This window comes from Zootermopsis nevadensis, unplaced genomic scaffold (genome assembly GCF_977971745.1).
Source record: "Zootermopsis nevadensis isolate Lab colony 2312 unplaced genomic scaffold, Znev_1.0 Znev_ptg000030l, whole genome shotgun sequence".
Lineage (NCBI taxonomy): Eukaryota > Metazoa > Arthropoda > Insecta > Blattodea > Termopsidae > Zootermopsis > Zootermopsis nevadensis.
In genome coordinates, this window is record NW_028259162.1 from 7,869,596 (window position 1) to 7,881,788 (window position 12,193).

The 12,193-nt window shown below is 37.8% G+C and overlaps 1 protein-coding gene across 7 annotated transcripts in view; it reads left to right on the plus strand.

Moving 5' to 3' along the window:
• The window catches only part of bsk (mitogen-activated protein kinase dJNK), a 159,571-nt gene that overhangs the window by 134,830 nt on the left and 12,548 nt on the right, over window positions 1-12,193 (plus strand). For 3 of the 7 annotated variants that reach the window (XM_022066612.2, XM_022066614.2, XM_022066613.2), the window contains one exon: window positions 6,826-7,046. In XM_022066612.2, coding sequence (XP_021922304.1) covers window positions 6,826-7,046 — 221 coding nt within the window. Of the gene's footprint in view, window positions 1-6,825; window positions 7,047-12,193 lie in introns of those variants that run through there. The other 4 variants (XM_022066615.2, XM_022066616.2, XM_022066618.2 and 1 more) reach the window with 4 other exon arrangements.

A 12,193-nucleotide genomic window follows, 5' to 3' on the forward strand; every position in this document is an offset into this window, starting at 1 on the left:
ATGCTCACTTCGTATAACTGTTCTTGTTCTTTCTAGTTTTATAAAACTGCCGTTTCCACCCCCCACCCCCCATACTGACCTCTTTCTGAGTTGTATGTTACCTTTCATCCTGCCTCTTCTATTCTTGTTGCAAACTTTGAGCCATTCATTATTTCGTATCTCTTTCTTTTGTGGGATTTTATTATATTTCCTCTCTTCGTTTCCCGTCATTTCTTCCCATTTCATGTTAACTTGTGTTCACTTGGGGCCTCCTGGTATGAGTTGACTGAATGATATTGGAAGATAAAGAAAGATACACGAAGGATGTATGTGTTTTTGAATGACAAATTATTATCGTTCAGCACTTCGGAACCACATTCTATAACCTCTGGCTGTTCAGGATTAAGTAGCCGTCAGTATCACACATGGTAAGCCATACAACTGGATGACAGTTTGTAATTGCGTTTATCGATTGTATTGTGTACATTGGCAGGCGTGGATTCTCATTTTGTTAGAGAGCATACATTGAGGTCGAAGGCGGGTTAGTGATAGTTGAATCTGTGTTTTGGGTTTGAATTTCAGTTGGAGAATGCGTGGTTTTTTATTCTCTTGAGACTCCGAAGAGTAGATATGCGGGATGTCTTAGAAAAACGTTAATGCTTTATGCCTTCTATATTGCTTAACGATGAGAAGCTTCCTATGCGAGATTTCTCAGACCTTTAATAGGAGTTCCCCGAAGGGATAGATTATCAAATACAGAAATAAGGAACCGAATAAAGACCACAAATATTGTAAATGACATGCAGAATTATCAATTAAATTGTAAACGAAATGTTGAGAGGACGGGTGAAAACATTCTTTGAGAAGCTACTTACATATAAACTAATAGGAACAAGGGATATTGGAAGACCAAGAAGTCGATGGAAGGACCTGTTTTGATCTTCTGTACTCGGAACGGATTTGATATCACCCATCAATGTCAAGGAAGAAGTACAATAATAAGAAGTTCTAAAAAAATGTCACGACGTTCCGTACATTGGCTCTGCCTCCGTTTTCAGGACAGTGCCTTCTCTGTGAGGCCCGTTAGAAAAAGCTGCCTTCATTAGTGACTCAACAGATCAGGTGTCTTCTTTATATTCCTACCAGAATATGGAGACAGCCAGTCTCCGAAACGCAACGACTTCCAGAATTTGTTACATAAACTTTATTGTTATAATTTAAATCACATACAATGAATAATTTCCAAATATCATATTGATGAATTTCAAATGGGCCTAAAATGTTTATCTTAGCAATGTAAAAAATTAATAATTATACCAAAATTAAACGTACACGTCAATTGGTGCAAATTAAACTATTCCAGATAGTCGTCTCTGCTGTAGACTCACATGGACTGCGTGTTAAGTGTTGCTGATTTTAATGTGGCCTTTTTATATTGTTTTAGTCGTTTAAATCCGAGACGCCTTTCTGTCTGTAGATTTGCAGTAATTATCGAAGTTTGTCAAAATCTGTTTCTTTGTGTAGTTTTGTCGTAATTTTCACTTGTGTGTTGGAGTGTGTGCTGCTCAGATGTTAAAGGCTATGAACTAGTTATCCAGTGTTCGATTCCCGGGATGGCGCACGTGCTTTCTCTTTGTCTCCTGGCATGAAAATATACACTGACGTTGGTAGTGATACCTTCATATATGTGAATCCGAAGAGGACATGGTTTTTGCTCACCACCTATCGGTGCAGTAACGGATGATCTTTCTTTCTTTCTTTCTTCCTTTCTTTCTTTCTTTCTTTCTTTCTTTGAACCAAAGCGAGAATATCACTTGCATGCCTAAGAATTCGTGAAGGCTTATTTCAGTTGTCGCATGCCCCGTGCTCAGCCATTATGCATTCTTAGACTTTTCTTTCTTATGCGAATTTCGTTTATTGTTCCCCTTTTTCAGTCTCTTCCTTCCTCTCACCCTGCCAGCCCTCACTCCTTCAGTTTATCTATTCTGTTTCTTGTAGTTGAAATTGGGTCTGGATTTCAGTTATAAAACTTTCTTACAGAAGATTTGCAGTGCATGGCGCCACCTTCACAGACAAACCAGATGCAATATTAAACCAAATGGCTTCTCGAATGAAGCTCGCGTAATAGTCATATTCAGTAGTAATTACGACGTTTTGTACAAAATGAGGCAGGCCACACGCCTGGCTTGTCACTTGTTTTGGTACTTATATCGCTCGATGGCAGACCCACAGTGGGCGCTCATGCGTGCTTCATCTGTCGACGAATTATAAATTGTGTTGGTTTTTCTAGCTATTCTGACACGTAGTGGAAAGAAGGGATCGAAACAAAACAGGTTAACTAACTGTATGTTCTATTTTTTAGTCTGCACGTTGGTTTCTAGAGGATAAAATATACTTTAACTCTTTAGAGCCCAGAGTTAGCAATCGTCTTTAATAATCGGTACCCTTTTCACCACAAAGTGTTTGTATGGTTTTTGTATGATTTTCAGAGTAAACAGCGATTATTTCTTAAACTCACATCCGTAACGAATTTGGTTGCAAAGTGGTACACAGTGAAAAGCTCTGCGCCTAAAGTGGCCCGTGTCCTGTCACATAAAATTGAACATTTCCGGTGTATTAAGAAATATTCTGATTGTTTTGTTATTGTTGTGCATAAGAATGGTGCAGTTTTCCGTCATCCTGTAAAACAATTTGCCCTACTGATGTAATAGTTGTTTCATCGTAATGGGCAGACCTAATTTCCGTGGTGCGAATTCTAACGAAGCTGTGACAAAGACGCCGGTAGCAGGCAACAGGGGCATTGCTTACCACTAGAGCTTGCATGGACAAGAGAGAGGAAGTTTTGTTTTATTTTGTTTGTTCTGTATCATTCGAAACACAAAGACTCACGCTAAGTTACAATTCTCCTGCACAACTGTAAACCCGCAAAGTGGCATACGAATCTGTCCGTCCATGACGATTTTTCGCCCTTACATCAGTGTTTTTCCCTTCAGATTTTGTGAACAGAATCATGCATGCATTTTGAGTGTGCAGTTTTTAAATTCCCTTCATTATTTAATATCTTGACGTCAGCAGATTGTAGACAGGCTACCCTAATGAATCGTCCAATAATGTAGTAATTTAAATTAGCTTCTATTTCCACATTATTTATTTTGACAGATGTCATCTCTTAGAAAAGTAATTACTCTCTGTTGGTCGTCGATATGGAAAATTAAATTATGTAAGGATAAATGGGTTAGCGTTTGTTCTGTATTTCTATATTTTCTGGAGACGCCTGTATATCTAGTGAGTACCTTTGGGGAGGACCACTGCTCCAAAGGTAAAGGCCTGCACTCGATTCAGGTACAGATGTTGAAGCTCGTAAGGGCAAAGGAACTGCGTGTGATGTAGTACACCAGATTTTACTTTAATTAATTTCATTTCTTGCTCCCTCCCCCTTTAGTGTTATCGCTGTGTCAGACCTGTCTGTCTGTCACAGCATCAGATGCAGGTGCTCGCCCCCTTCGGTTCCATTTTGCTTCTGCAGCGTCCTTCGACTTTGATTGCCAAAAGAGGCACTTGCCTCAAATTACGCTGAAGGCGTCGCTTCTTGTAGCCTATTGCATTATGGGGGAATGCTGTTGCGAGAGAATTGTGCTACTGCATTCATCTAATGGTGAAGGAGTGGCATTTACCTGGTTCTGTCTTTTGCTTCTGCCCTTCGGAAAGTGATCATTATCATAAATCGCTTTTACCGGTCCTTAATTCACTTATAGGCAGTTGTAAAAAATTGTATTCCCGAAAAACCGTTGTAACCCACTTTTTTGTACGTTAAATTTTAAATGTAATATAATGATAAAATATAATAATGAAAATATTTGTGAAAGACAAGTGGAAGGTGCAGAGATCAGCGAAGTTTCTTTTAGACAGTGTTTAGTGCTGTCTTAATTTGTTTAGTATAAACATTGGGGGCTCTGTTATTAATGGAACCCATTGGTTCCTTGCCGTGTTCACAAGAGCTCGCCACAGGTCGCTGTCTCGAGCCAGATCGGTCCAGTCAACAACCTCCCACCCTATTTCCCGAAGATCCATGAAGTTCTTACTCTTCCATCTACGCCTAGATCTTCCGAGTGTCCTCTTCACTTCAAGCTTTTCAACCGGAAAATTCGTACGCATTTCTCATCTTCCCCGTGCGTGTTATGTGCCCCTCTCATTTTTGTCCTCCTTGAATCTGTCACTAATATTATTTGGTGAAGATTAAAAACTATGGAGATTCTCATTACGCACTTTTTTCGAGCCTTCTATGAATTCATGCACAACTGAACAAGTTAGCATCCACCCACCCAGCCTGGGGTTGTTTCTGTTCCGTTGCTATTGGTTGCATCCCCCTTAGAGAAGCTGGCGTTGGTCCTATCAAGCCGAATATTCATGTATTCACGAGGGGAGGAGATGAACTCGGTTTGTGCGGGGAAAGAGCGTTTCCTGGATTAGGTACGCGGGGGAGACACATCCGGGTCTTAACGGTACACTGACTGAAAACTTTCAACCGCAAGAACGCCTTAAGGACCCTCCCACTCTTACTTCTTAAGCAGTTTTTAAGTATCAGATAGATTATATCAGCCGTCTCGTAACTTTTTACTGTTCCAACTGATTACTTAGTCTGTGCTATAATTGTGCCCGTCTCTAAAAGATGCACATAAATTTATTCAAAGTTCACAGCTGATATTTAAAATTCTAACTACTGACAGTTCATATAACACTGTGGCTTCTAACTGCTGGACATCCTTTTCGAATGTTAGTCGATTTTTTTTTTCGTTCTGTTCATTTCCTTCACGCGAACAGGATAAGTTTATTCAATTAAGTCACTCCCTCTGCCTCTATCATTCTTCGAACTTCCCATAAGCAACTGCAGATTTCTTCTGATCTTCGTCGGTCTGTGTTTGATACTTGCCTCCAGTGAAAATCGAAACATGTGCATAAGTTGTCAATGCTATTTCCATGCGCACTGCTACTGAAAGAAAATAAAATACCTGGTCTGCATTTTTCAACATAATATCTACCGTCCAAGTAAAATGGACGACTTTTTATTCAGGTGGCCAGAGTAATTGCAGATACAGAGGACGATGTACAAAGATCCTGCAAGATTCTTGCGTGGGAATTGGTGGCTGACGTTTCAGATATGCGTACTGTAGGCATCATCAGGTCTGTTCTGCCTCTACATTTTTCTGATTCGGCTGCTGATTGTGTTTCAAAACCGAAGTTATTTATTAGCCTCACAAAAGTGGCAATCACGGCGAAAGTTATTTTTAATCAGAGCCTCTGTACTGTAAAGAGAGACTGGCTTAATTGATCGACTCTCCTCCCCCCACCCACCCCCATGTTCATTTCCAACATGTTTGTTCGAGGCTTGACATTAATTTAAATACACCGGATTCCCACGCAAGCTAACTTGATGACGAAACCACGCCCGGGTGTTTACTTTTAATTTAATACTGGTCCAATCGACCATAAATAACTATTTTGAAACTAATAGACGTATATCGTATTAAATTTAATTAGTGAAGCTGTAATAATATAACATGTTGGTAGTTTGGTTGGCCATTTCATATTCCTCGCTGTGAGAACCTCTTGGATCGCATCCTTTTTAAATGCTTACAGTGTGCAGTTTCGTTCATTGCTGTTTATTTCCCAACCTTTTGTTTTTGCGTTTTCAAACGATCCACCATCACCACCACCGCCTTTGCACCTGTTCCCAAAGTGCGGAACGTTGACAAGGCTGGTGTATTCTATTCCGACTGTACTCAGTCTCCACGTACGCCTGCTTGTATTTGTTTAGACTTCCTGCCGGACACGGATGCCAGAGAAGTTGCCGCATCAGCACGGCGAATCACGGTTTCTGATAATCTGTACACTAACTTAAATGAAACGACGTTATTTTTTCCACTATTTCTCAATTTAACAGGCGCACTTCCTGCTGGTTTATTCTAATAGGTTTTTCATAGTTTATATAGAGACGAGTTAGTCACATATGTATTTTCTTTTAATTTGTCTTTCAGAGTCTCACGAAATTAAATCAGAGCAGTAATGTTTAACTTATTCCCGTTTTCTCGGTTTTAGTAAAAATGTGTTCTTGTCCATTTTTATTCCCAAGACTTTATTTATTTGTGTCTTAGCCGCTGAGCACATTTTTACATTTATTGATAAGAGTAGGTAATGAACCCGTTTCTAGAATTTGGAATAAGATTTTTTTTATGTTTTAGAATTTTGTGTGGAGTCGACTTTGTATAGTGTTTTAGTACAAGTTCCATTGTGGTGGTCTAGTAATTTCTTTATTTGCTTTCCGATCCCGTGACATCTTTTGGTAATGGGAGTTTTTCCCAACGTCTCCGGTACCGCGGACGCCAGCTTCAAAATTATCTCATACATTCTAATTACATAGAATATAGCCATATTGAAATGTAGATTGAATCTATAGACTTTTCGTCGTATTTTTACTCCAACATGGAATTAAAATGCGATTTAAAAGCCTAAAACTTCAAGCACTGTAGCATAAAAGATAAGAGTATAATCTACTCAAGTTGCGGACCTCGTAGGAGTAACTTTCTGATCCCCGGTTGAGAAAATGGTGTAAAGAATTTGTCAACGCAACTATGAAAAATCTCAGGTGAAATTTGAGCCTGGGACATCTTGAATATTTACTCGTTTCTTTAACACGTTTTGCATTTGAATGTTGCAGTTATCTTCATTGTGTTTGTTTCGAGGACTGTGGATTTGTTTGTTATGGTGTCATGTGGTAACCACTTACAAGACTAATTTTTGTCATTCTTTACACCTCAGATCTCATAAATATTTCTTGGTTTCTTGCAGACCAGAGGACCGAATCCACTGTTGCTTGCACAGAGCCAAGCCTGCCACCGCTATTGCCGCTACAGCACTGCTGTCCCACGCATGCCGTTCCTCGGTCCCAAGATGTCCTCCAGGCTCTCCTCCATGTTCTACACTGTGGAGGTCGGCGATACTAAATTCACGATACTCAAGCGTTATCAGAACCTCAAGCCCATTGGCTCAGGAGCTCAGGGAATTGTTTGGTAAGTTTGTACACGCCTTGGAATATTGTTGCGAGCCTGGACACAAGGTGTTTTTTACTCGGTAATTTGTAGCTTATGTTGGAGATCTCGGGAAATATCATAATCATTATGACCCTACTTGTCAACAGTAACAACTTTGGTACACTATTCCTGCGATGGTTTGGCACTAGATGTGGATGACACCACTTCTTTGGTTTTCAAATTGATCTTTGAGGAGAGTTTTCACCTGATCATTCTTCAGCTACAAGAATCTGAGATTTACTTTTAACACATGTATGATTTATTCATATAACATCATTCTATTTTCCTGACAGTGACACCTTTTGACTCATGAAGGAAGTGTTATTAATTTAACTACAGAGATTTTTTGACACTTGGCTATTAAACCAGCATTTTCAGCACTGAATAGTCTTCTTGTGTTATAAGATATTCCACAGAACTCTGATGGATATTTGACATTGCTGTATTCCTTCACACTGTGACTGTACTTCTTTTATACATTATATGTGCACAAACCTTCTATCATCATCATCATTATCACTACCACCGTCATCGTCGTCGTTTGGTTACTGTGGTCAAATTCTGGATCCATGCTGTATTCGGTCAAATCATCTTTTATTGTTGGTCTTCCAGTAATTTCTGTTCCCAGTAGACATGATTATAAATTCAGCAGTTGTCCGTTCTCTGTAAACATTGCCCACTTTTCTCTCTATTCTTGGTTGCTCTTGTTAAATTGATGATATTTTCAATGTATATTCATCTACTCCTTGAAAAACTGTAATTCCTTCTGTGTGTATTCCTGCCTCATAGTTTCTTTTCGTCATTTCCATTTGTGGCCTTTGTCGCTGGAACTGCCTTATATTGCAGGAAAAGAAACTATTTGTTATACGAGTCCTTCATTTATAAATGTCAGTTTTAGTGTATGGAACTTTTAAGTCGCAGTTTTGCAATAAAAAGTGTTACTAAGGTTTGCAGCGCATTATGCTGTAGGTGTCACACCACTAACTCAAAAAGTTCGTTTGTAAACTTTTAAGCAGTCTTGCTGTAAACATTAGAATGCAATTTGATATTCATGTGATTCTCAGTGTAAACAGGGATTATTTCCTTAAGCCACATTAGCCAGCGGATCTTTGTAATGGAGAAGTGTTGTGTTTGCCCCGATGTATGGATCAAATTCTTAAATATTTAGATGAGCATCTGCTTCAAAGAGTTAAGCAATATGTGGACAGAATAAATACTTTAAAGATGGCTGTCTTCTGTGTTGTAGCACCTTGTAATCTGGTAGAAATTTACTAGTGTTACAGAGGTACTTGCCACCTCCATAATCAGGGTGATGAGTGATGATGAAGGCAGCAAGTACCTGCGAAACTTTGGTAAACTTGTACCAGACTATATGGTTCTAAAACTCAGAAGACGGCTTTGCCGCCATGAGAATCTAAAATCCTATAAAATAAGTACTTTGTTTTGTGTGGTATACAAGAGCATCGTGTCTTGCATATTACAGCATTCAACACGAGTGGAATAAGCAGATTACATAGTTCTTAAGTAATTTTATAGATGTTCAGGCGGATGAAAAATTCTGTATCCTTTGCTCTAACACTTTTTCGTGTTCAGTTCTGTTTGACATCTTTTATAGACATGTTCTTGTTAACAAGTGTGAAATAGAGTTTTGACTGATATTAAGTTTTAGTCTCTCTGCATTTAGGAACTATGCGGTAACTTTGTGCATTCTAGCTGTGTCACTCTTGACTGTCATTCTATATGTAAGTTTCTGTACTCCATCTTCAGTGTAACTTCATATATTCAGGTTCTTCAATAAAAAATATTTCAAGATTTGTTGATAGGAGATACTGTATGAAGTTAAATGAGGATAGGCTTATTTTCTCATCATCCTCATTCTTTGAATCATGAAAATCATAAGATATTTTGTAAGATTTGAGGTTTTCACAGCGGTGAGTATGAAGATTTCTGTCTTCTGGGTTGTTGCGCTGTGTAGTGTGGTAGATATTTACCAACGTTTCAGAGGTCATACTGCCTCCGTCGATTCATCGCCCTGATGATGGAGGCAGTATGACCTCAGAAACTTTGGTTAGCATCGACCAGACTACACAGCGAAACAACCCAGAAGACAGAAATCTTTATAAGATATTTTGTTTGAAAGGACTGTCTGCTGTTGCAAGATTTATTAGTGTATACGATTCTTAAATTCATAAAAATAATTAGATATATTCACAGTTCTAGAAATGTGACTTAAGCTATTTGACAAAATCTGCAGACTCATAGTGTTGGAGTATTCTTCATACTGATACTTTTATACTCATCACGAGTGAGTTAAGGATATCAGTGGTGAGTGTACAAGTAGAAGCAATTTCTGGAGCCCTGCTTATATACATAAGTTCTTATTCCTCCCTTCTAGAAACATGACACATGTGATTTCCAATACTTTTGATGGAAAAAATGTAAGAATATTTATTTGTACTTAATATTTCCATTCGATAAAAAGTGATAGGATGAACTCTTTTTCAGTTGAGATATTTTCAGTGTCTTAGATTGGAGGCAAATGCTAATGGTTTAGAGGAATCTAGCGGAATTCCATATCCTTTTTTCTTTGAAAAATCAAATATCATTTCCCCCATCTTTCCCACCCCCCTGTAGTTATCTGGTAATAGAAGCCTTCTAAGGTTCAGCACTACATGTCAAAGCCCAGTTCTGAACCAGTTCAGTCCATTTCACGTACTCACAACCTACTTCTCCATAATCCATTTTAATACAAAACTGCAGTCTCCTCCTTGGTCTTCCAAGTTACCACTTTGAAAAAGTTTTCTCTGCCATAATTTTGTACACATTTCATGTTTCTGCCATCCATGCAGCCTGTTGAAATTTTACAAACTTGAGTACTGTACAAATACAGACAAAACTTAATATTTTATGAAGTTCCTTGTTCTTCTCTACCCTTTTTTACCAGAAGACTAAAAACTTTACTACGTGAAGGATCTTTTAAAAAAGAAAAGAATTGGGGACCAGAAATGGAACTCTATGTCATGGAATATTTGCCTTTGTGAGTGGTTCACTGTTACTGAATTTAAGAAATATAAATTAGCAACATCCATGAATGAAGTTGACAGACGTCTGTAATTTGCTTCTTTCAGTTTTAAGGATTTGGTTACTTTGGTTTTTGGTTACTTTTTTACTTCCCCTAGCTGAGAGAATCACCATTTTATAATACAGTTTAACCAAAACAGTTCATTTGGCATGTTATTTCTACAACTAAACCATTCAATGAGCTCAGTAAAAGTGGGGTCTGGTTTGATGTGATAAGGATGTGAACTTTTATTTTTCATGTCTCTTATTGTAATAATGATATATTATGCAAAATTTCTGATGTGATAATTTCTCTTTTGATAATGTTTTATAGAACATTGTATTCAATGTTCCAAATAAGTATTTTTTACCAGAATTTGACATGTAATTTTTCCACTTTGTCATGTTGTAGTGCAGTATGGATATTACATGCATGTACACATATACATACATTTATTTATATAGAGGTTATTTAACAATGCTTTTTCAGTAGCTCAGACTAGATAGTGTCAAATAAGAGACTGATAGTGAATCATGAATTTGAAATAATATGGAAAGAGCAGTTGTGGCCTAATACACACATGTGTAATATGAACTGTTTTTGTGACTAATTTTTGCATGAATTGCATTATACAGGTAGCCCTCGATTTGCGCCGATTCAGAATAACGCCGATTTTGAAACCAGAAAGTCAAAAAGTTAAAAACATATATTGTGCTATTATTTATAACGTTTTGCAATGTATCTCATACTGATTCTTATACTAAATCGTAATTCTTACGTCGCTGATTTTGAATAAAAATTATAAGTACAGTCATCTCTGCAATTACGTATGTTTCGTTAACGTGAATTTGCTCCAATGAGATCGATGAATCGGTAAAAGCTGTTTGTGAAATGCAAACTTTTGCATATGCGAGTTTGCTCTGATGCAATCTCATTCCTGGCGCTTTAAACTTTCAAAGGGCTAATTTAATCTCTGCGGAGGTACCGGGGTTATTTTCACTACGCGATTTTCGATAGGTCGGCGTCTTACATGAACTATCGCATAACAGCAGAGATGACTGTACACATCAATCACATGAAAGAATCGCAGTCTATCGCGGGGACCAACGAATTGCCGATAGTAAGTGTACAAAATATAGCTTTTAAATTCCCTTTATTTTATTTACGTTATTTCAGAGATTTAAATGTAATGCCATTATATCACTCGTAAATGTTTGAGTGCTGGGAACGCATGTCATTGACTTCCCATTGATTTACATTATAAAAGAGTTTCGATTTACGCCGGTTTGTCCAGGAACGCATCCCCGTCGTAAATCGAGGGCTACCTGTTCATCGTTTCATTGCATTGTGAATTTGGTTGTTATTTATAATTTTTTAAAGTGAAACAGTTTTTTTGGTGTGTTTTTTTGTTTGTAGTAGAAAGGCTCTCCATATAATGATGGCCGGTTGTATGTGGAAAGGATTGTTCTTAGTTTTTGAATGCTGTACATAACACAGCTTTGGTTTTAGATTAGACCACCTTCCTCTTTTATGGTTTGTTGTTTCAATTTGGTTACAATTTTCATTTGTTATGGATATTTAATTGGAGAGCATGTACACTTCTGTTCTGTCCATATGTTTGTGTTTGAAGCCCTGGTGGAGGGCCTAGTCTTCCCTCTGGTGTTAAGTAGCTGATTACCAGTCTCGGGTGTTACAGAACACTTCAGTTACTTTCTCTCTCAAGACTTCCAATCTTCAGAGTTTAGTCTTTCATTTCACTGAGATTTTTCTTAGCACAGTCTGTATGAAGTCGGACAAATGTACACTTTTATAAGGCATTGTGTTGCTCCAAACATTATGTATTTACTGGTTTTTGCAACTGTTTCTTTACTTTATTAGTACAGGTATTTAAAGTAACAAAATTAAGTTTGTTTTCAGCTAGATGTTAATTTAGCTTTGTTTTGGTACACTTTGTTGGAAATTATATATATTCTTATATAATGTGAAGTCAGTGTGTAAAACTTCAGTGCTGGAGTTATGTAGTTTTTTGCCCATCAAAAGAAATTCATTTGAAGCAGAACGAAAA